Here is a 24,759-nt window from a genome sequence, read left to right on the forward strand (position 1 = left end):
CACCCCAGATTCTCTGGAGCTAGCTAAGCAATGGAGAAGAAAGTGCTAACGAGGATGAGCGACTGCCCTGGGGGCTCAGAAGCCCCTCACACGAGATTCACCTTCCTTTGGAGATGGCTCACTTGCTACCAGGACTGACCTGCTGAATAGCTAATAACTTCAGGGCGGTCCTAGCCTCTTCCCTCAGGCCTTCACCCTATAGTTCTAAGAGGGCAAGCCAATCAGATGAGAAAATGCCCTCTGCACAGTCGTGGAGACATGGTCCAGTGATGCTCCTGAGCACGTATGATTTCACAATCCCTTCAACACCCAGGAAGACCAGAGCCTGATCATGGCCAACCCCTCTCTGAGACTCAGCAAAGGGCAGCCCAGAGGCAGCCCTCAACCCCTAAGTCTCCGTTATCAGATGCTGCCAACTTGCAGGGGAAAGTTTATTTATAGCATTCTAAAAGGCATGGGGCTCCTGGGCTGGGATTTCGCCAGCTCAGACTGCTTGTTCATGTTCCTGCAGATCTTTGTTTAAGAGTAAGAAGAGAGAGGCAGAAGAGTGCCTGATAGAAATGTGTAAATATGGACCAAACAGACAGATAGACATGCCGTGAATTGCATTCAGAGCTTTATTCTTGCCAAAGTTTGGGGGTTGCACTAACTCTGGCAGGCTGCCTTGGTAGAGAAGCAAAGCACAGAGGCAAAGTGACGAGGTTCTACCTCACTGGCAATGACAGAGAGGGGGTCAGAAGCAGGTGCGCGTTCCAGAAGGGATGGTGGCGGGCGGTGCATTCTGGATTGGACTGGTGTGTGTTTAGCAGCAGCAGTCATCCTCATGGTCACAGCAGGCAGGACCTCGGGACCTCATGGGAATAATTCCCAAACAGCAGCACCCGGAGCCACAGCATCCAGAGCTACCACATCCACAGCCGCAGCCACAGCCCCCAGAACCGCAGCCTCCAGAGCTTCCCGAATTCTCACAGCAGCCAGACGATCCTGGGTTGCAGTCCTGGGGTCGCTGAATCCAGCGTCTCAGGGGACTCACCCCGAAGGTCCGGGGAGCCAGACAGCAGTAGCTGGTGGAACAGGGAGCAGAGCATGGGTCAGGGACACAGTACCCAGAGGTCGGGCCACTTGGAGGAGCTTGAACATAGTAAGTCTGACAAGGAGAAGCACGCTGGACATAGCACGTCTGGGTCTGGCAGGGAGCTGGACATTTGACGTAGGTTGTCTGGCAGGGAGCTGGGCACTTGACAGAAGTTTGGCAGGGAGCTGGGCACTTCACGTAGGTTTGGCAGGGAGTTGGACATTTCACATAGGTTGTCTGGCAGGGAGCTGGGCACTTCACGTAGGTTTGGCAGGGAGTTGGACATTTCACATAGGTTGTCTGGCAGGGAGCTGGGCACTTCACGTAGGTTTGAGTCTGGCATGGAACTTGGCACTTCACGTAGGTTTGAGTGGGACATGGAGCTGCGCACTTCACGTAGGTTTGCGTGGGGCATGGAGCTGGGCATTTCACAGAGGCACCATTGGTACCCTGTCCAGCCCCCAGTCCCGAACCTTTCACACAAGATGGAGGGAACTGTGGCTGCTTCTGCTGGTCACACATTGTCCTGTGGCTTTGCAAAATCTGAAAAGAAAGATTTCATCAGCACTGTAAAACTAGGAGGGTTTCCAGGGAGACCTTCAACATCCCCTTTGGACACAGTGATTTGCAAGTAGGGCTTTCTTGAGACGGTCTCAGACATCCAGAGGCGGTACAGTTGGCAGGAGGTGGATTCAGAGCCAGGGACTCTGGGCTCAGCTCCTGCACCTGTCCCTGACTATGTGGCCTGGTACAAGTCACCACTCACCTCTACTTCTGTCTCCACGATGGGAAATGGAGGCTTGAAATGATGCTGTCTGTGTTTCTATCCAGCTCTCCAAGCCTCCTTTTGTCTTACTTCAGTGTCTGCATTGTAGATTCCCCTTTGGAAATTGCTACTCCCAGATGATTGCCTCCTGCCACAAATTCTCTCCAGGATGACTTCCCTTTTTCCTCCCACCCAGACAAGGAGTACCCAGGAAAGGCTTTTACGTCAATGGACCATGAGCTAACATGAGCCTAAGCTGTGCCCAGTAGGGAGCAAAGAACAAGGCTAAATTTGAGCGGGTTTCCACCGTGTGCTCCTCAAACCAGCTGGACTATCACCTGGCCTCATTAGCACATGGATTCAAGAGAGGACTGCACAACTACACTCAGATAAGGGGATGGGGAGCCAGTTCTCCAAAGTTTCTTCTCACACAGGATTATCAGCTCAGCTCACCCCTCTCCCTCTCCTCTCACACCCCAGGCTCCAGGTTTCCCACCAGCATTGCCTTCAGCAGATTTCCTCAGCATCGAGTCCTCACTCACCCTTCATCCCACAGCTCTCATTTCACCCCAGCTCACCAAGGCTCTGTTTCTCGCCATGTACTGATCCAGTTTAGAGACTTACCCTCTTTGCTGATAAGAGCAAGACTGGAAGAAGCCAGTGATCTGAAAAACTGGCAGGTGGGAGACCTTTTATAGGGCAGCGATGAGGCAATTTAATGGCATCCAAATGAAGCACCAGAGATCACAAGGAGGAGGGCTGGTGTTGCATTGGCAAGATTCCTCCCCAGTATGCCTGGCTCCTCGTCAGAGGCAGGGCATGTTTGAGCTTGATACTGGGTTTTCCCAAACACTAGCTAAATTATTCCTGTTCCCTTCTTCAGGAAACAAGTCAGTCTCCTTTTCCTAGAAGTTAAGAGTGATGTCAATGTGATCTGTCTCTAACGAAGCTGTTTCTAGGTCACTGGAGTCTTCAAGGACTTATCCAAGTCATAGATTCTCAATTTTTCATACACTGTGCCGAAAGCTAGTGTAGATTCACTTCACTTCGCTCAGCCTGAGCGTTCTTTCTGCAGGCTTCCATGGTGGCTTCTGCTGATCTAGGTTGCTGAGCAGAGTCTGGCCCGGTGGTCTCTGGCCCAATATGACAGCAGGACCTCAAATAATTGGTTTGTTTCATGAAACATCAGGTTTCTCTAGGTTCATTTGGAAACTGGGTGGGTGCTTGATGATCTCAGACTCCAGGCTGGGGACTAGACGGCCTCGCCTCCGCCTTCTCACGCCCCTAGGTCCCCCTAGTCTAACCTTCAGGACCTCACTACCGGGTTTCAATTCCAAAGAATCCCGAGCAGGGAAAATTCCCGTCAGATGAATTCCGCGTGATAGCAATAATCATAATAATAGAATGTAAAGTTTATTTGAACACTTTGTATGTACCAAGCAATTCATGAGTCAGTACATTTACAGATGGACACAACTGAGGCCCTGAAGGATGAAGGGAGTGACCTCTCATCACAAAGCAGGTAAATAAGGAAGCAGGCTTCAGATGCAGGCAGTCTGCTTTCAGAGGTCACAATCTTCTTCACTACAGCATGTTGCCTTTTATTTCTGAACATAGCATTGTCCTTGAATCCCTGCTTCTTTTCTTTTCTGCAATGCAGAAGATGTAGAAAGAGAGGTGGGAACATTATCACTGAGCACTTACTATGTGGGGAATACTGTTCTAGGCTCTTTGCCTGCGTTATTTCATTCCATTTTGAAATAACCCTACAAGATAGCTTCATTAGCCCCAGTTTTACATAAAGGAAACTGAGATTCGAAGGTCTATTTTGCCAAGATCATCCCATCGGTAGGTAATGGAGTGACGTTGGAACCCAAACCTATCCAGCTTCAGACCCCACGCTACTCCCACTGAGCTGTATTGGGTCTCCCTGAAGAAGGTTGTCTTGAATGTAAGCGTAACACTGGTCCAAATGTCAATTCCTTACATAAGCCAGAGCAGGTTCCACAGTGGCCCCTATGGAGTCTCAGGTAAATGGTACTACCGTATTATACATAATAGATCCCCACATTTCTCAGGACCCATAAGCTTTAAGGCTTCTACATTTCCTAAACAAAGAGGATGCAAAGACCCGCTAATTCACAGACCCTCCCCCACGCCAAGCCAGGTCTCACAGAATCTTCCCCTGAACATGTTTAAAAATCTCCTCAACCCCACCTGTCGGCCACCCCAGCCTCTAGTAATCAGCACTCTGCTCTCTATTTCTAGGACACCAACATTTTTAGATTCCACATATAATGAAATCATGCAGTATCTGTATCTATGCTTGGCTTATTTTGCTTCGGGTTCATTCACCTTCTCACAAAGCACAGAATTTTCTTGTTTTTGTTACTGAATAGTATTCCTTGTGTGTATATATAGCATTTTAAAACATCCATTTTTTAAAAAATTTACACTTAGTTCGATTTCTTATATGGGGTATTGTGAATAGTACTGCAATAAACGTGGGAATGCAGGTGACTCTTCAACATTACTGATTTCAATTTCTTTGGATAGATGCCTACTGGTGTGATTGCTGGATTATATGCCAGTGCTATTTTTAATTTTTTGAAACCTTCCATACTGCTTTCCACATGGCTGTACTAATTTGCATTCCCACCAGTGGTGTGCTAGCTCTTATTTTCTCCACATCCTTGCCTACACGTTATCTTTTGTCTTTCTAATTTCATTTAACATACTGACCTCCAGTTCCATCCATGTTGCTGGAAATGACAGGATTCCACTGCTTTTTATGGCTGGATAGTATTCCATTGCGTGTTCATAACCCATTTTCCTTATTTATTCACTGTTGGACACTAAGGTTGACTCTATATGTTTTCTATTTATTGTAAAGAACACTGCAATAAATGTGGGGCTACAGTTATCCCTTTGATATACTAATTTTCTTTCCTTTAGGCAAATACCCAGTAGTGGGATTGCTGCATAATGTGGTTTGCATTTTCTTGAGACACCTCCATACTGTTTTCCATATGGCCTCACTAAGTTCCTGTTTCTCTACATCTTTGTCGTCATTTTCATTTGTTCGTCTTTTTGATAATAGCCATTCTTACAGGCTCCTACAACTACAGAATATGATAGCCAGAAGGAGCCTCATCTAGCCTCTGCTTTAGATTGAAAGAGAAAAGGCCTAGAGGCAGCAGGGCACTGTGGAATCAGGGTGAGGCAGTGGCAGAAGCAGGATGAGAGTTGTGGTTTTGATTTGCATTTCCCTGATGATTAGTAATAATGAGCATTTTTCCTAGACATGTTGGTCATTTGCATGTCTTCTTTTGAGAAATGTATATTCAGATCCTCTGCCCATTTTTAAATTGTGTTATTTTTGTTCTTTCTACTGAGTTGAGTTCCTCATACGTTTTGGATATTAACTCCCTATCAGGCGTATAGTTTCCAAATGTTTTCTCATTTTGTTGGTTGTCTCTTCACTCCATTGTTTGTTTCCTTTTCTGTACAGAAGCATTTTAACTTGATATAATCTTATTTGTCTATTTTTGCTTTTGCTGTCCATGTTTTTGAAGTCAAATTCAAAAAGACATGACTGCCTGACCAATGTCATGGAGCTTTTCTCCTGTTTTTTTTTTTCCTAGTAGTTTCATAGTTTCAAATCTTAAATTTACATTTTTAATTTATTTTCAGTTGATTTTTGTATAGTGTGAGACAAGCATTTCATTCTTCTTCATGAGAATACCCAGTTTTTTCGGTACCACTTATTCAAGAGACTTTCCTTTCCCTATTGTGTGTTCTTGGCACCTTTGTCAAAGATCAGTTGATACCAAATATATGGATTAATTTCTGGGTTCTCTATTCTCTTTCATTGGTCTAGGCATCTGTTTTTATGCCAGTACCATGCTGTTTGGGTTACTATAGCTTTGTAGTATATTTTAATGTCAGATAGTGTGATGTCTCTCTGCTCCTGAACAGTTCAGAAGAAGCAAGATGGAAGCCTCTGCCCCAGGCTTGGTGTCCTGGCTTGGTGTCCTCAGTCATGGTGCCTTGCTTCCTCCTGTCATCCTGTCTCTGGGGCTTGTCATACTGCACAGCTTCTGCTATGAAGCCCACCAGTCCCTCTCACCAAGGGTACGGGTAAATGAGGTGGAATGTGGGTCCAGGCCATTCCACTTCGGCTCTCCTAAGTGTCCCACATCAGAGCATACCCAGATCGGATGTTTTGTGGAGTAAAAGGAAAAGGAACAATCTTGTACTGGGGTCAAACACCACACAGGAGAGCTCATGAAATCTGGTTCTCACAATAGTGTCTCAAACAAAAAATAGCTTGCTCCAGCTCACACAGTTAGAAGTGGTAGAGCCAGAATTTGAGCCTAGGTAAGAGAGACTTCAAATTTTGTTTTTCTACCAAAACATGCTGCATCTGGTGTTCCAGTCCATGATGCTTCAGGAACCATACCTTTCAGTCACCCAACATAGAAGCAGTCATTAAGAAGCCTTCTGCATTATTTATAGGCTGGGACAGTCTAACTTTACAGAGAGGAAAATACCCCAGAAGACCACCCATTTTAAGATGTGCCAACAAAACTGGAGACAGTCATTTCGAGGCACAAACAGAAAGACCTAGACTCTCATCCTGATTCTGCCACTGCCTCACCCTGTGATTCCACAGTGCCCTGCTGTCTCTAGGCCTTTTCTCTTCCAGTCTAAAGCAAAGAGGCTAGATGAGGCCCCTTCTGGCTATGATATTCTGTAGTTGTAGGATCCTGTTATACAAGGGAAATGTATACTTCCACAACCCAGCTTTCCATGAAGTTGTTCCCACGAGACTATGATTTTCAAGAATTGGTAGCTGTGGATATAGTCGCTATATATCATCGTAGGACCTGGGAAACACTGACTAAAGAAATGAATGAGTGAATGAATAAATGTGAATGCTTTACATTGACAGCACAGCCCATGCTGACCTCCTTCCTCCACGTGGTCAGTGCCGTCCTGCCATTAGCTAATCTGTGCGTCTCATGCCATCTGGGAGCTCTGATTGGCTCACTTCCTGCTGTATTCAAGCTCTCACTAATGGGTTTGACATCTTTAAGCAACGCTAACATACCTGGTGAGAGACACCTTTTCTATGACAGGTGGGTGGGTTGTGCCCCACCCATTGTATAGGCTGGGAAGGCAAGGCATGGAGAAGTCAGATGACTGGTGCAAGTGCCAGGATGACTCACAGGGTTATCCCAAATGCTCCTAGAACCTCCCTTGCATGTATCTCTTTGCATACAAGCTCATATAATCAGAGTCTTGTGGATTCGTGGAAAACTAGTCCAGGGTAATTGGCAAAGAGAATCATCTCCAAGGCAGAAAGTACTAAAGCAGGTCATGGAGTCTGGCCCCTGCCAGAATGCAATTGAATACCCATGTCATACAGCCTAATGGGCTGCTCTCCTTAGAAAGATCTGCTAATCTTTAAAAGTTCTCTGTAAGCTAGGTGCAGTGGCTCATGTAATTCTAGCTACTCCAGAGGCTGAGGCAGGAGAACTGCTTGAGCCCATGAGTTCAAGGCTGCAGTGAGCTATGATCATGTCACTGCACTGGAGACCCTGTCTCTTAAAAATAAAATAAAATAAAACAAAAAAGTCCTCTGTCGTGGCCCTGGTTAGCTTGTTTTGGGATTTACCATGAGGACAGGCAGGAACTGTATACTAGATTATCTCTCAGATCCCTCAGAGCACCCACACCCATGAATCCTAACATTCACTATGCATTTGAGGCTGGGCCCCTTCACGTGAGAACCGGCCTCAGATTTTAGCCCAGATCGGGGATTAGAAGGGGAGGTGCCCAAAGAGACGTGTTGCTGTCCTACATCATGTTCTGGGTCTCCTTTCATCCTAGAACCCTTTCCTGATCAGGGACTGGGGATGATCTAAAGGCCAAATCTGGGTCCCCCGCTTCTGGGGACAAGAAGTAGGAAGAAATCAGAAGCCACATACTGAAGAGAGGGAGGGCACAGGAATGTTGGACTCAGTGAGATATCTCTCTACTGTGACTAGTGATCTCCTCTAGCACCAGAGATACCCTGAACCAATATTCCTGTGATAATTAGGGATTCCTCCTAGACTATCAGCAGATTCTGTTGTAAAACCACTGAATGAAGGACAGAAAGCAGCCCCTGTGTTGTAACTGAGGCCCACAGAGAAGGGAAGAAACTTGCTTGAGGTCACACAGCCAGGTAGGAGCCGACTCTAGACAGGAATTTCTGAATCTCATCTAGGACGTGTTCATAACCACATGTGGACACTGAGTTAGTTTCTTAATTCTAAGTTCTAATTTGATTGCACTGTGGTCTGAGAGACTGTTTGTTATGATTTCTGTTTTTATGTATTTGCTGAGGAGTGATTTACTTTCAGTTATGTGGTCAATTTTAGAATAAGTGCCATGTGGTGCTGAGAAGAATGTATACTCTGTGGATTTGGGGTGGAGAGTTCTGTAGATGTTTATTAGGTCTGCTTGGTCCAGATCTGAGTTCAAGTCCTGGATATCCTTGTTAATTTTCTGTCTTGTTGATCTGTCTAATATTGACAATGGGGTGTTAAAGTCTCCCACTATTATTGTGTGGGAGTCTAAATCTCTTTGTAGATCGTTAAGAACTTGTTTTATGTACCTGGGTGCTACTGTATTGGGTGCATATGTATTTAGGATCCTTAGTTCTTCTTGATGCAGTTTTACACTGATGGTGGGAATGTAAACTAATTCAACCATTGTGGAAGACAGTGTGCGCTTCCTCAAGGACCTAGAAATAGAAATTCCATTTGACCCAGCAATCCCATTACTTGGTATATGCCCAAAGAATGATAAATCATTCTATTATAAAGACACATGCACACGTATGTTCTTTGTGGCACTGTTTACAACGGCAAAGACCTGGAACCAACCCAAATGCCCATCAATGATAGACTGAACAAGGAAAATGTGGCACATATACACCATGGAATACTATGCTGCCATAAGAAAAAAGTGAGTTCATGTCCTTTGTAGGGACATGGATGAATCTGGAAACCATAATTCTCAGCAAACTGACACAAGAACAGAAAATCACACACCGCCTGTTCCCACTTATAGGCTGGTGTTGAACAATGAGAACATATGGACGCAGAGAGGGGAGCATCACACACTGGGGTCTGTTGGAGCGGGCAAGGAAGGGACAGCGGGGGTGGGTGGGGACGTTGGGGAGGGATAACATGGGGAGAAATGCCAGATGTAGGTGACAGGAGGATGGAGGCAGCAAAACACATTGCCATGTGTGTACCTATGCAACAATCCTGCATGTTCTGCACATGTACCCCAGAACCTAAAGTACAATTAAAAAAATCAGAAAAAGAAAAAAAATTTAAGTTAGATTTATCTTGGAATTGTAATTAACCCTTATTTATTGTTTTCACAAATACTGCTTAATTTTAGATTTTCATGAAAGTATGTATACACAAATAAGTAATTCATTAAAGTTTAATTGGTTGTTTTTTCTTTATTCCAGTAAAAGCTATAAATCTACCTTTCTATACAGGGAGAAGTATTGGAATTTAGGTAAAAGTAAAAAAAAAAAAGTGGAATAAAAACCACTGTCACTCTGGGACTTGAAAATTACTTGGAAGTACATTTACTGTTGCAAAGCACGTCAATTTTTCAACAATTTGGATATTGACATTAAGCTGAAATAATGTAAATCCAAGGCCTGAAGTTGATGAGAAGCAAATCTCCATGTTTATTCAATTGATGGGGTGCAGAAAGGAAAGACAAGAGAGTGGAGGAGGTGAAACACCAAGCTGCAATGGGTCCTTCGCTCTCTAAGTCCTTTAGCGCTGTTCCTCATTGCTCCTCCTGGTCCAGGCCAGCAGCAGCTCTCCCCAGAGCAGCAGCCAGAACCCCCAGACTGCTGGCCACTGCCACTGCCACAGCAGTTGGAGCTCTGGGGTCTGTGGCGGTGGGACCTATGGCGTCTGTGATGGCTCAGGCAGCAGCCACCTCCCCCAGAGCTGCAGCGGCCCCCAGAGCTGGAGCCACAACAAGAGATTGGAGGTAGGCATGGGGATGCACACTTTTGGGGGCATTTGAGGGAACGCTTGGGGATAGGACACTTGGGGGGGTGGCACTGCTGCTAGTTCTGCTGGCAGGACATCTTGGTGGGATTTCAATAAACCTGAAGGACAAAATAGAAACATATATAGAAACTTAATATCAAGAGCCATTACATTTTTTCTATTTTAAAATCCTCCCCCAAGGTGATGAAGAGGAATATCTAAAATATGGACATGTATAGAAACCTCTTTGAGACAGAGGTTGTACCTTCAATACTTTTGTATCCCTAGAGTTTTCAACAATTCTTAGTATTTGTTAGGTGGTTAATAGGTGACTTCTGAATTAATAAAGCCAGCAACACTTGAATGCCAGCTCAGACATGTTAAATATGTCGCAATTGTACCCACATGAATCTATCTAGAAATGGATTTCAGAAATTGGTAGAAAAATCTGTTTAATCAATAATAAGAAATGTGAGGACTGCACAGTTAGAGAAAAGCTTCTTTCAGTGCAGTGAGCTTGATGCCAACAGGTCAGCCATTGGTGCAGCTGCAGCAACCCCAGGTCATTCATCATCTGCCTGTCTGATCACAGGACAATCCTCCCCAGGTTGTGTCTGTCTTTGTCCAGAGCCAACCACTCCTCCTGGCCTTCTGTCCTTGGCCACCATTTGATCCTCCTCCTCCGTGCTCCCAGAATCGCTCTCCAGCCCCATCATCTCCCTAGCGCCCCGCTCTGGATTCCTATAGAAACACTCACCCTGGGGTCAGACGCAGCCAGACAGGTTCCTGAAGAAGCGGAGTGGATGAGGAGCCAGCAGCAGGAACACACTTAATATGGATCCTGGGGCTGGGCCTTGGATAAGCTATGCTAATGGCAGGAGCAGGACGTGGCTGTTGCACAAGTGCAGGGTCATGCCTGACATTCTCCTGCCTCCTGGTTTCATCTCCTCCTGAGCTGGATAATGAGCTTCGCAGGCAGCCTCTTCGGCACAGGCTAAGGTCTCAAGGGGTGGCAAGCAGGGGGTTTAAGGCTATGGGTGCACACCTTTGAAGCTCCCTCCTGAACACGCTTTGCTCAGTCCCTCAGGAAGAGCTTTGGCACCAAAGGCTCCAAGACTGCTCCAGATTTAGCCCCTAATGTATTCCAGCCAAATTTCATCCAGAAGTTGTGGGACTTTCCCAGGTCAGTCAATCCCAAGAGGCTGGCCTGGTGTCCTAGGTCTCCTCACCCTCTTAGAGAGTATCCCCCATGCTTTTGGACTAGGCCAGGTTCCCAACCCTGCCTGGGTTGAGAGCTGCCCCTCAGTTAGTCACTCTTCTCTTTAGAATGTCTTTTCTAAGAACCCCTTGGCCTGGAATTTGAAGGCTATCATATTGCTCTACTTCTATTTGGATCGCCAAGGAATGTGTCACCATCAAGTGGCCTTTTAAGTATGAGTTTATGAGTTTTTCTGTTGTGAGTTGTGTATGTGATTGTGCCACATTTAAGTAGCTCATGAGCACAGGTCAGAGACTTGAGACTTCTACCAGTTCAGGAATCTTTTGTGAATTTATCTGTCTCACACACACATACACACACACATACACACACAAACCTACACATACATACACACACACATATACACACATACACACACAAACACAAACATACACACATACACATACACACACAAACATACACACATACAAACACATAGACACGTACATACACACATATACACACATACACACGCATACACACATATACACACATACATACACGTACACACATACACACACATAGACACATACACATACACACACATACACACATAGACACATACATACACACACATACACACATACACACACACATACACACATACACACACATACACACACAAACACAAACACACACATACACATACACACACAAACACACACATAGACACGTACATACACACATACATACACGTACACACATACACACATACACACACATACATACATACACACACTCATACACACATACACACGCATACACACATGTTTTATTTATTGCAACTATTTTTTAAAAAGGACTAATTTTTTTACTCAAACAACCTACAGTAAGATCATTATGGGGAAATATTTTTCTCATCATGAAAAAAACTGTTCCCTTTTACTCATCAAAACACTCTAAACCAACAGAAAAAGACATTTGGTGTGTGTTGCTCTAATTCTCGAAAGGTTTAGGTAGAATACAAGTCTTCATGCAATCCATTAAGATTGATTTCTTTCTCCTTATGTATATCATACATGATATAGCTATGAACATGTATAATCACAAGGTACTTCTGGAAATACCTACTATGTAAAAGAGATGCTTAACGATGACAAAATTAGCTGATATTAATGAACACGAAGACATCAATAATGATGACAAGAAAGATGACGAAATTCTCAGTCTATATTTCCTCTCTATAAAGGCAGAAATTACCTACTTTTATAGTATCTTGTGCTGTTACTAACTCAGCAAATGAGCATTAGACAGCAAGAATGGAATTGTCGTGGAGGGCAGATTTTCCAGCAAGTATTTTTGGAGGAATGTCCTCCCATTTTCCATCTCTCTCAACCCAATGCCCCTGTTGACGGTGTTTATGGCAAGTGGATCATCAGCTACAGAGGGCTGTGGTAACAAGCAACGACCTACCACATCTGAGCTCTTCATCTGTGACCAGCACTGCCCTAGTTAGGTAACAAATGCAGATGAGCTAACCTTGTTCCTGTCCTCAGGAGCTCACAGTAGAACCGGAGAGAGAAGCAGAAACACCTGAGAAGTTAGATAGTGATGCTGAACCTTAACACAGAAGAAACATGGTGTGAATAAAGGAAAATTTAGGGGTTACACCAGTGGTTTTAGTAGGCAGTCCAAAAAAAAAAAAAATGCCAGGACTCAACTGTAGACTAATTAATTCAGAATTTCTGAAAATGGGGCCCCAGCATTGGTGTTTTTTAAATGGTCACCAGGTGGTTGTGTTGTGCAAACAGAGGTGAAAGCTATTGGTGTAGGTAGCCCCGCTCTGTCCAACACAGCAGCCGCTAGCCTCATGAGACGATAGAGCCCTTGAAATGTAACTAGTCTGAATTGAGATGTATCATAGCGGAACACTGAGTTTGAAGACATAAAATTGTTTTAAATGTAAAATATCTCACTAGTATTTTAGATTGATTACATGCTGAAATGCAAAATTGCGAATATACTAGCTTAAATAAAATATATTATTAAAATTAATTTTACCTCTATGACCTATAAATCAAAGAGGAAGTCATAAGGAAAACTAGAAAATAGTTTTATTTTGAATAAAAATGAAAACACAGACCATCAAAGCTTGTGGGATACAGCTAAAGCAGTGCTTCCATCACACTTAGAACAAAATCCATGTCCTTGCTGTGGTATACACGGTCCCATCCGATCCTACTTACATACTTGGACGTTATTGCTTAATCCACTTTATCTCAACCACTAGGTTCTGCCAGCTCCGCCCCACTTGCTAATCCTGAAGCATGCCAAGCATACTTATTACACTTGCTCTGCCAGCTACCTGGAAGAATTTTCTTTATCTAAATAGTAAATTGGGCCACTCTCTCATTTCACTGAGCCCTCTGCTTAAATGTCACCTCTCAATACACCTTGACTACAATAGAAAAGCATAAACACCATTATTCTCCATCTCTACTCTGCTGATATACTTCAAACCTGTCAACACCTTACAATTTATCTGTTTGTAGTCTTTCTTTTCAAGGAGAGTGAAGGCTCCATAAAAGCTGAGATTAAATTAGTTTTGTCATTGCGCCATTCTCTTAATATGTTAATATAGAGAAATATAGACTGGGAGCGGTGGCTTATGCCTGTCATCCCAGCACTTTGGGAGGCTGAGGCTGGTAGATCACAAGGTCAGGTGTTAGAGACCACCCTGGCCAACATGATGAAACCCCGTCTCTACTAAAAACACAAAAATTAGCCAGGTGTGGTGGTGTACACCTATAATCCCAGCTACTCAGGAGGCTGAGACAGGAGAATCACTTGAATGCAGGAGGCAGAGGTTGCAGTGAACAGAGATCATGCCATGCACTCCTGGGCAACAGAGAGAGACTCCATTTGAAAAAAATAAAAGAAATATATTTTCTAATGATAAATCTTGCATTCCTAGCTTAATCAGTAATTGGACAAAATATATTCTTTTTTTTACATATTGCTGATCTGATTACTTAGCATTTAGTTTGTGACTTTTATATATTTGTTTATAATTAATATTGGTTTATTATTCTTTTGAGAAATTTGAGTCCAGATGTGGTATAAATGTTGTATCTTCCAAGTTTTACATGATTTGTAAGATCTTGTAAAGATAATTGATATGGTTTGGATATTTGTCCCCTCCAGATCTCATGTTGAAATGTGACTCCCAATGTTGGAAGTGGGGACTGGTGGGAGGTATTGGGTTATGGGGTCAGATCCCTCATGAATGGTGCTCTCCACGAGGTAATGAGTGTTAATCAGATCTGGTTCATGGGTTATCTGTTTTTTAAAGAGTATGACAACCCAACCAACTTTGCTCCCTCTCTTGTCATGTGATTGCCGGCTTTCCCTTTGCCTTCCACCATGAGTGAAAGCTTCCTGAGGCTTCGCCAGGACCAGATGCCAACACCATGCTTCTGCTGCAGCCTGCAGAACCATGAGCCAAATAAACTTCTTTTCTCTACAAATTACCCAGCCTTAGGTATTCAATTATATCAGGGCAGAACAGGCTAACACAACGACAATTATTTGTTCCTTGAGGTGGTATTAAAACTCTCTTTTTAAGTCCTTTTAGTTTGGTAATTACTGAGGCATAGCTTTTTAATTCTCTATTAATACAAAATGGAAATCAATAAAGAAAGAAAACAAAAAAAAAATCTCTAAACGTATGGAAGTTAAACAATATACTCCCAGTGTATGAATTAAGGAAGATGTCTCAAAGAAACTTTTAAAAATACTTAGAAATGAACAAAAATGAAAATACAACATGTAAATGTGGGATTAATTATGCACTGAATGTGTCCCCCACATAAAAAATCATATATTGAAATTCTAGTCCCCAATGTGATGTTATTAAGAGATGGGTGTCTTTGGGAGGTGATTAGATTATGAGGGTGGAGCCCTCACGAATGGGATTAGTGCCCTTATAAGAAAAAACAGGGGAGAATTATTCTCTAGCCACATGAAAATACAATGGGAAGGTAGACATCTGCAAGCCAGAAACAATGGCCTCATCAGACACTGGATCTGCTATCACCTTGACTGTGAACTTCCTAACTTCCAGCACTGTAAGAAATAAATGTTTGTTTTTTAAGTCGCCCAGTCTATGATCCTTTGCTGTTGTAACCCAAACTAACGAAGACAGTGAAACAGTCAAAGCAGGGTTAACAGTGAAGTTTTTAGCCTTAAGTGCTCGCTAGAAACAAATAAATTCCACAAATTAATAATCTAAGTCTCTGGCTCGAGATACAAGAAGGTAAGCAAAATATACCTGAAAAAGATGGAAGAAAAAGTAAAGATGTAACAAAAATCAACCTAATTTTAAACTAGAAAATAATGGAGGAAATTAATGCAATAAGGCTCATTAACCAAAAATAAAATTTGTAAACCTCTGGCAGGGTTCACAAAAACAAAAAGAGAGAAGTTAAAGATCACTGGAACCAGGAATAAAAAGTTTCATTTCACTACAGCCATTAAAAAGATAAGAGAATGCTACAAGCAATTTTCTGCTCATAAGTGCAACAGCTTAAAAGAAATGAGCCAACTTCTCTAAAACCATAAACTACCAAAACGAAGCTAAGAAGATAAAATAAGTGGTCTAGATTGTCCCATAGCCATTCAAGAAATTAAATTTATTACTTAAAACTCTCGAAAAAAATATGTAAGCCCAGATGGATTCATTGGGGAATTCTACCAAACATGTAAAAAAATTAACATGTGTTTTCCACAATTTCTTTCAGAAAATAGAAGGAGGCAGAACCCTCTCAGCTCATTTAATGAGGCCCATTTTTTCTCTGATATCATAATCAGGTAAATACAGTCCAAAAATAAAGAAAACTACAACATCCTTATGAACTTAGACACTAAAATCTTCAACAAAATACCAATCAAATCTTGTCCAACAATATGCAAAAATAATTATATACAATGATCAACTGGGATTTATTTCAGTATGCAAAGCAGAATGAACATTGGAAAATCTAGGAAATCCATTATATCGACAAGCTAAAACAGAAAAATCACACAATCACATGAATTGGTGCATTAAAACATTCAATAAGGTTCAGTACCCATTCATAATACAATCTCTTAGCAAGTTAAAAATGGAGGGAAACATGCTCCAATTGTGATAAAGACCATAGACAAAAATTCTACAGCTAACGTCATGCTTAAGTGTAAAAACCTGAGAGCTTTCTCCCAAGATTGAAAATGAGAGAAAAATGTCAGGTGTTCACCATCCCTGTTTGCAGGCAGCGTGGTGTCCTACCAGAGATTCTCAAGAAGTCTAAGAAGAAGCAATAACTCTAGAATTCATAAATGAGTTTAAAAATGTTGCCCGGTACAAGATCAGTGCAAGAAAACAAAGCACGTCTGCAGGTTAACAGTGAACATACCGAAGGTCTAACAGCATTTACAACCTTCCAAAAAAGTTTAAATGCTTAGAGACACACTGAAAAAACATGGACAGAACTGGCATACTGAAAATTAGAAAAAAATCATGAAAGAATTGGGAGAAGACCTAAATAAATGGAAAGATACTCTGTGTTCAAGGAGTGAAAGACAACAATAAACATGTCAGTTTTCCCCAAATTGAGTCACAGGTTTAATACAATTCTTAACAAAATCTCAGCAAAGTTGTTCTTTTTTAGATTAAACTTGCTGAAAAATTTATATTAAAAGGCATAAGCCTAGGCCCTAAATAAAGTAGATCAAATGGCCTTGATCAATAAGAATAATTCTACCCAAGAGTGAGTCTACAGTAACCAAGACAGTGTGGTACTGGGTAGGGACAGACACGGAGATCAATGGAATGGAACAGAGAATTAGTAAATAGATCGACACAAATATGTTCAACTCATCTTTCACAGAAGTGCAAAAGAAATTAAATGAAAAACTATCTTTTTTCAATGAATGGTGGAGCAATTGGACAACAGGTAAGAAGAAATTTTGAGCCGACCCTACACTTTACACAAAGGAAATGTAAAGCAATTAAATAACTAAAGTAATCATTGAGTGGCAAAAGATATTTGCATTATACGGGCCAGGAGCGGTGGCTCAGGCCTGTAATCCCTTTACACTTTGGGAGGTCGAGGCGGGAGGATCATGAGTGCAAGAGATCGAGACCATTCTGGTCGACATGGTGAAACCCCGTCTCTACTAAAAATACAAAAAATTAGCTGGGCATGGTGGTGCGTGCCTGTAATCCCAGCTACTCAGGAGGCTGAGGCAGGGGAATTGCCTGAACACAGGAGGCGAAGGTTGAGGTGAGCCGAGATCGCGTCATTGCACTCCAGCCTGGGTAACGAGACCGAAACTCTGTCTCAAAAAAAAAAAAAAATATTTGCATCATACAGAACTAATGCATACAAAATACAGAGATGAAAAGCCAACCCATCTTTACAAAATAGAAACACATAGTTGAAATGTGAGCAAAGGGCTTGAAAATAAATCTAACAAAAGGGGAGGTTCAAATGACCAATGAAAGTTGCTCAACTTCATAAGTAATCTAGAAAACGCAAATGAAAGGATCGTAAGAGATACTGACACCCACCCGATTAGCAAAGTTAAAATAGTCTGCCAGTACCACTAATGGTGAGGATGTAGAGCAACAGAAATTCTCATACAATGCTGCTCAGGATAAATATTAATGCAATCCCTCTGGAAAACATTTTGTTGTTATCCAGATACTTGAAACTATGTCTACCCATGAATCATACTTCAGGGGAAAAATAAAAACTTGTCAGGTATGTCCCAGAAGACATATATAAGACTTTTCACAGCAGAATTGGAATTATTCATAAAAAACTAGACGCAAACTAAATCAGCATCATCAGTAGAATGGACACATACGTTCTGGCATATTGTAAAATGTAATAGACTACTCAATGAATAGCATATTATGAACACGAATAGTATAGTGTAATGAACATGGATAAGTTACGGATCAACATACAGTAGGATTCACCTCAACTGGACATGGAACAAAGAGAAAACATTATATAAAAATGTGACTCCTTGTTTATAAAGCTTAAAAACTTAACTGGGAAGCATCCCTGGATAGCAAAACTACAGTGCAAACTGAACACTGTGGCATTCTTATCTCTGGCTGGCGTGGAGAAGTGTCTTGTGATTGGGGCATATGGGGCACCTGGGGAGTTCTACCGGTCTTCTCTTAATTATCCTCATTGTGGTATTATCTGTGTTTCTTTTTAAATTACATAGATATAATTTATTTATTCTTTTGTATATAGGATATATTTCACAATAAAAATGAATATACTAACAAATTAGGAAGTAAAACAGCAAGCAAATGAAACCTCAGCAGAAAGTTTTGAGGATTATGTGCATCGTTTAAGAACATGATGTAATCCAGCACTTTGGGAGGCCGAGGCGGGTGGATCACGAGGTCCAGAGATCGAGACCATCCTGGTCAATATGGTGAAACCCCGTCTCTACTAAAAATACAAAAAATTAGCTGGGCATGGTGGCGCGTGCCTGTAATCCCAGCTACTCAGGAGGCTGAGACAGGAGAATTGCCTGAACCCAGGAGGCGGAAGTTGCGGTGAGCCGAGATCGCGCCATTGCACTCCAGCCTGGGTAACAAGAGGGAAACTCCGTCTCAAAAACAAAAACAAAAACAAAAAAAACATGAAAGAAGATCTCTTAACCAAGAAGTCTAAAACTTTCAAGATGAAAGAAAATTAAAAATCTCTTACAGCAAATCACATCACTGTAAGCCACACCGCAATACGGCTCATTAAAATATAAGGGGGAGGGGGAGAAGTATGCTGACTAATTTTATGGAGACTTTATTGGGCCATGAGGTTCCCAGACCACTTGGTCAACCATTATTTGGGCTGCTCCTGTGAGGGTGTGCTTGGATGAGATCTACATTTGAATTTATAAACTATTAAAGTAGGTTACTCTTCCCTATGTGAGTGGGTTTCAACCAATCAATCGATGACCAGAATAGCACAACAGGGCTGAGTAAGAGGAAATTTCTTCTGCCTCACTGCTCTGTGCTGGGATATTGATCTTCTGTGCCCAGATTGCAACTTCCACCATCGGCTCTCCTGGTTCCCAGGCCTTCAGACTCAGACTGGAACTACATCAGCTCTCCTAGGTTTCCAGTTTTCCAACTACAGGTCTTGAAATTTCCTGGCCTTCATAATCATAAACCCATTTCCAATTTCTTATAATAAATCTGTATCTCTACCTTTATCTATATTTATATTCATATTCAGACCTATATCTTCTATTGGTTCTGTTTCTTTGGAGAACCCTGACTAATGCAGAGGGAAAATACTTAAAGATAGACCAAAAGAAAAAAAAAAAAGCAAATAATATGCGGACGAATAAGGCAGAGTACATGAATATGTAGTTCACAGAAAAACAGAAAAGAAAAACAGTGGGCAATACATATATGAACATAGACTCAGAATTAGTATGATGAGAATTTCAAATTAAACTAGCAATGACACGTCATTACCTGTAGGAGATGCAATAATGACAAAAAGGAGCAAAGGAAATAAGTCTCAAGCATGATAGGGAGGAACTAGAGTGGAAGAACACAGGTGGAGATGTTAATTGGTACCCATCATTGTCATCCAGAAGAAGGGACAGGAGGCGTTATGAGTCCATTTCCAGCAGGGCCTTGCTTCTCAACTGAGTGCATCATGTTACCACAAGCCCTCTCGGCTTGCTGATAGACTACTGTTTTTGATTCCCCTCGTGGTGTGTCCTCACTCTCCTTCACATTTCCTCCCCAAAGCAAGGGGTCCCAGTCATCTAGACAAGCTGCTTCTCTGTCCTAAAATTCTATTAATATGAGTGCTGAGCTGAGGAGACCAGAACCTAAGGAGGGCCAGACCCAGGCTGGAGTATATGCAGCTTTTTCTACAGCTATGAGAGTGGTTTTCCTTTCCTTTCCCTTCCCTCCCCTCCCCACCCCTCCCCTCCTATTCCTTCCTTCTTCCTTCCTTCCTTTTCCTTTCCTTTCCCTTCCCTCCCCACCCCTCCTCTCCCCTCCCCTCCCTTTCCTTCTTCCTTCCTTCCTTCCTTCCTTCCTTCCTCTCTCTCTCTCTCTCTCTCTCTCTTTCTTTCTTTCCTGTTTTGGTTTATATATATTTTTTGAGACTAGTAGTTCTCATAATTCTCCTTCGTATTCTCCAGGCCTGAGCCTTCATAGTGAGACAGGTGCAGCAATGAAAGTGGGAAAAGGCCCGGACCCCCGTTCCATACTCTGTCTCACTTAGCCATGGACTGAGTCAGAGGGACTGGGCAGGCCCATATTGAGGTGTTCCTCCAGCCTCATGCTGCTTAAGTATTTACCTAACAATTGTTTAGTGGAAAGGCTGCAACAGGAAAGAAAGCAAGAACTGGGCAGACTCCTCCTCCCTGGAGAGTAGTTGAGAGGCAATGAGTTGTCATTTAAACTTGCCCCTAAGGGTTCTGATTCTCATGCCAAGCATTTTAAATCAGATGAAAAGAATTCTGTTAAATATACCCTTTTGTTAGCTGGGCATGGTGGCGCATGCCTGTAATCCCAGCTACTCGGGGAGGCTGAGGCAGGAGAATTGTCTGAACCCAGGAGGCGGAGGTTGCAGTGAGCCGAGATGGCGCCATTGCACTCCAGCCTGGGTAACAAGAGTGAAACTCTGTCTCAAAAAAAAAAAAATAATAATAAAATAAATAAATAAATACCCTTTTGCTTGAAGTGCCAAAGATTCTTCTAACTTTGACATCATGACATGGAGAGAAAATGGAAATAAGCTGCATTCAACATGGTGGGTTAAACTGACCAAGCAGCGCATGGCCAGCAGTGCTCAGCCCTGGGGCTGTCAGGCTGTTCAGGCCCCTGCCTGACCCGAGGGGGTCCACATCTCACAGTCTCCAAGTGCACACAGGTGGTCCCGTTGAGAAGCCCTACTGTGACGCTGCTCTTTCAGGATTGCCCCTCTGGAGACTGCTTCCGGCATACCTCCTTCTCACATTCCACTCTTACCAAACCATCCTTAAAAGTATATGGCTGGGCACTGGACTTGAAGGGATTTGAAAAGAGTAAAGTATTTCACAATGGCCAGGATACTTCACGAAGAGGCAACAGAGTTTTATCGTCGCTCGAGGTAAAGCGGGAAGGTGAGATCAGGATCCAGGATAGGCTCTTGCGCCATGACAACAGACAAAACACTTCACAGGGTGTGTCAGCCCATGGAAAGGAAAAAATGGGTCAGGAGAAGCATCACTCTGGGACAGGTCCTGGCTGCAAGTTTCTCCATAAGGGTTTCTCTGTGATGTTCAAGGTCTGGTCAGCAGCAGCCCCCAGAGCTGTGGCAGCAGCCAGAGCCCCCAGAGTGTTCACATTCACAGCAATCAGAGCTCTGGTGCCGGCGCCGGTGGAAGAGATGGGGCCTGTGGTGGCTCAGGCAGCAGCCACCATCCCCAGAGCTGCAGCAGCCCCCAGAGCTGGAGCCACAGAAGCCCCCAGAGCTGGAGCCACAGCAGGAAGAGACTGGAGGTAGGCATGGGGCTGGGCACTGGGTGGGCATTTTAGGGGCACTTGGGAGGCTGCTGGCACTGCTGCTGGTTTTGTTGGCAGGACATCTCAGAGGGACTTATTCAACCTGAAAGTTGAAATAATCAAATGTTTTAGCTGTGGAAAACCAAGGATGGCCATTTTATCTCTTTTAAAACTAAATCATACGGTGATGGTGAAGAATATTCAGTGTGTGTATATGTTTACACATTTACACACATATATATCAAGTGAAAGAAAACAGCTTAAATCTTTCCAGCTGAATGAAAAGATACATTTGAAAATTAGATATAATAAGAATCTTATTCTATCTTTTAGTAGATAGGCAGTATCTTCTAATCTTCATGAGCTTGAATAAAGTGTTCACACCCAAAAAAGTATCCATTTTTTAAAGATAAGAATAAGCCCTTGATGGAACTTCCAGATCCACATTTCTCCCAGTCCAAGGCAAGATTTCCAGAAACTCAAGTCAGACTGTGTCTCCTTCCTGCACATGAGAGCACAGAATCAAAGACACAACTCTCTGAAGCTTCCCTTCATCCTCCGATTCCCCTGTCCCCTCTGGTCTCCCAGGTTCCCACTCACCCTGGTCACACACAGGAACGCAGACACATCCCTGGGGAGTCAGAGCAGATGAGGGGCTGGAGCTGGATATGTCTTTTATAGGCCTGGGCTTGGCTCTGGGAAGGGCAGATGGTTCTTGCACAACCAGGTACATGCTAGGTCATTCCTGACATTCCCCTGCCTCTTGCCCCTACAGTCCAAGGAAGAGTTGGGAGCTCCCAGGACCTCCCTCTGGGGCTGGGGTCTAAAGGAGCTTTAACCAGTCACAGCCTCCTCCAGGCTGGGTCCTCAAGGAGCTGCTGGGAGATTCTTAAGGAGCTAGTGCATGGACAAAGGCTTAAAGAGTGACTTCTGAGAACACCAGAGATCCTTGCCATAGCTTCCTTGTGGAAGTGTGCTATTCCAGCTTCTTCCCATCCCCAAGCACAGTTTTCCAAGCTTTGCTCCCTTAGGTAGGCTGGTTTCTTTGTGGCATTGAGTTAGAGCCCATTTCCTTCCTAGAATACGCTCCTCCCCTTCTTGTCAGACCCTCATTCCTGACCCCATGTCCCTGTGTAGCCCACGGAACCCTGCTAACAAGATCAATAAGTGAATCAAGATGGTTTCCTCAGATTTGGTGCTGATGGTCATTGTGACTAAAATTCTTCCCTTAGAAATTAAAATGTCTAGACTGGGTGCGGTGGCTCACGCCTGTAATCCCAGCATGTTGGGAGGCCAAGGTGGGTGGATCACGAGGTCAAGAGATCGAGACCATCCTGGTCAACATGGTGAAACCCCGTCTCTACTAAAAATACAAAAAATTAGCTGGGCACAGTGGCACGTGCCTGTAATCCCAGCTACTCAGGAGGCTGAGGCAGGAGAATTGCCTGAACCCAGGAGGCGGAGGTTGCGGTGAGCCGAGATCATGCCATTGCACTCCAGTTTGGGTAACAAGAGCAAAACTCTGCGTCAAAAAAAAAAATAAAAAAAAAAAAAATTTAAAATATCTACCGTGTGTCAGGCTGTTTTTAAAACAAGGCCATAGTTTCTTGAATTGGAATCAGAAGAGCTATGTGTTTGTGAGCCCAGTGACATCTAAGACTTTATTTAGATGATATAACTTCTCAACCATAATATAGGCCTATTAGAACCTTCCTCTCTGGATTGTGTGTTCCATCAAGTGAGGCTTAGCACATGACAAGTCACAAGAAAGACACTTAAACAATGTCAATTTTTAAAAGAACGGGGACAGTGTGTGAGACAGAAAAATGGACAATATTCAGTTCCTATCTTTGAAAATTATATTTAAAAATATAGGTAGGCTAGCAAAAACTCTCTTAGGAATATACAGTGTACACTCAGGATTTTGAGTCGTGTAATTATTTCTAGTCAAGAGGGTGATGGGAATCAAATGATTTATTGAATCTTGTTTTGGTGAATGGCAGGAGAGTATGGAATCTGATATAATTTTGGATTAGATACATTCATTCATTAATCAATTTATTTCATCCATCCATTGAACATTTCCTGACAACCTACTGTGTGGTGTAAGGTAGAATACAGCTTTTGAAAAAGATAGTCCTTTCTTTCACATACCCTTGGTCTAGCAGGTACAAGTCTATGATCTTTACGTTTCTGTTATACGAAGCGATGCCCCATCTCCAACAGTTTAATTTCTAGTCTCAGATGTAGTCCCCTACCCTTGAGGGTTTTTAGGTCAAGAGTGAGAAATGTTGATATCAAAATATAGCAATTAATCAAAAATATTCTGTTTTGTCAGCTAGTGGGTATTCAGGGCCCATCTGTCCAAACACGTTTATAGAGGCAAACACTGTGTGTGTTGTGTGACCTCTAGAAATTCACAATTCAATAGACATTCTGAAGACCTCTGTGAAATCTATGTCCACACACAATGAGTCTATTTCCCAAGGAGATTGTTGGGACGCTGGATCACCTGACAATGCCTGAGTAAATGTCATTCGAGGTTCCTCATTCTCCTTGACAAAGATGATAGTAACCGTGAAGGAAGAGAATTGATGGGCTGGGCCTTTATGAATGTGTGTGTGGGCATGAAGGTGTGTTTGCAAGGCCAGTGCAAGCACAGCAGTGTGGCTTGTCACACAGCAGCTGGAGAGAAGACCACAATGCTGATATGTGCCTCATCTGTAGGAAGCCAGTCTCAGGGGACAAAATGTCCCTCCATATGTTTTGTGATAAAATATGATCAGCCACTTCTGGGATCAGGCTCAGTCTTTGACACCAGCACATAAGAATTCTAGGTTTTCTTGGCTCTGTGTACATAGCCATTAAGTCACCAGAGTGTAAGCTCAGAATCAGGTCTTACCTCTTGTTTCTCTTCTTGGGGAGTCTAGCAGTTGACCATAGAATATTGATTAGATGGATGAATAAAATGTTATTAGAATAATTGCTTGGGAGTTATTTAAAATAAGCCACCTCCCCTTTGCCAAGAAATGGATCCTGACAAATGTCTCCTCAGAGACAGTT

The 24,759-nt window shown here is 43.0% G+C and overlaps 3 protein-coding genes and 1 pseudogene across 5 annotated transcripts in view; all 4 read right to left on the reverse strand.

Moving 5' to 3' along the window:
• LOC103788982 (uncharacterized) overlaps nucleotides 1-24,759 on the reverse strand; it is an 870,763-nt gene that overhangs the window by 116,178 nt on the left and 729,826 nt on the right. The gene's annotated exons all lie outside the window — the stretch shown is intronic.
• On the reverse strand, nucleotides 600-2,508 carry KPLCE (KPRP N-terminal and LCE C-terminal like protein). The gene is made up of 2 exons (XM_035279882.3): nucleotides 2,466-2,508; nucleotides 600-1,618 (listed from the first exon to the last, which is right to left on the reverse strand). The coding sequence occupies exon 2, from the start codon at nucleotides 1,595-1,597 to the stop codon at nucleotides 803-805; it is 795 nt and encodes a 264-aa protein (XP_035135773.3). The 5' UTR covers nucleotides 1,598-1,618; nucleotides 2,466-2,508; the 3' UTR covers nucleotides 600-802.
• Nucleotides 9,604-10,017, reverse strand: LOC144580197 (late cornified envelope protein 4A-like). Its single transcript, XM_078355513.1, is given in 1 exon segment — nucleotides 9,604-10,017. A coding segment is annotated over 1 exon segment (414 nt).
• Nucleotides 21,044-21,779, reverse strand: LOC128930157 (late cornified envelope protein 2D-like; annotated as a pseudogene).

Source organism: Callithrix jacchus, chromosome 18, assembly GCF_049354715.1.
Source record: "Callithrix jacchus isolate 240 chromosome 18, calJac240_pri, whole genome shotgun sequence".
NCBI classification, from domain to species: Eukaryota; Metazoa; Chordata; class Mammalia; order Primates; family Cebidae; genus Callithrix; species Callithrix jacchus.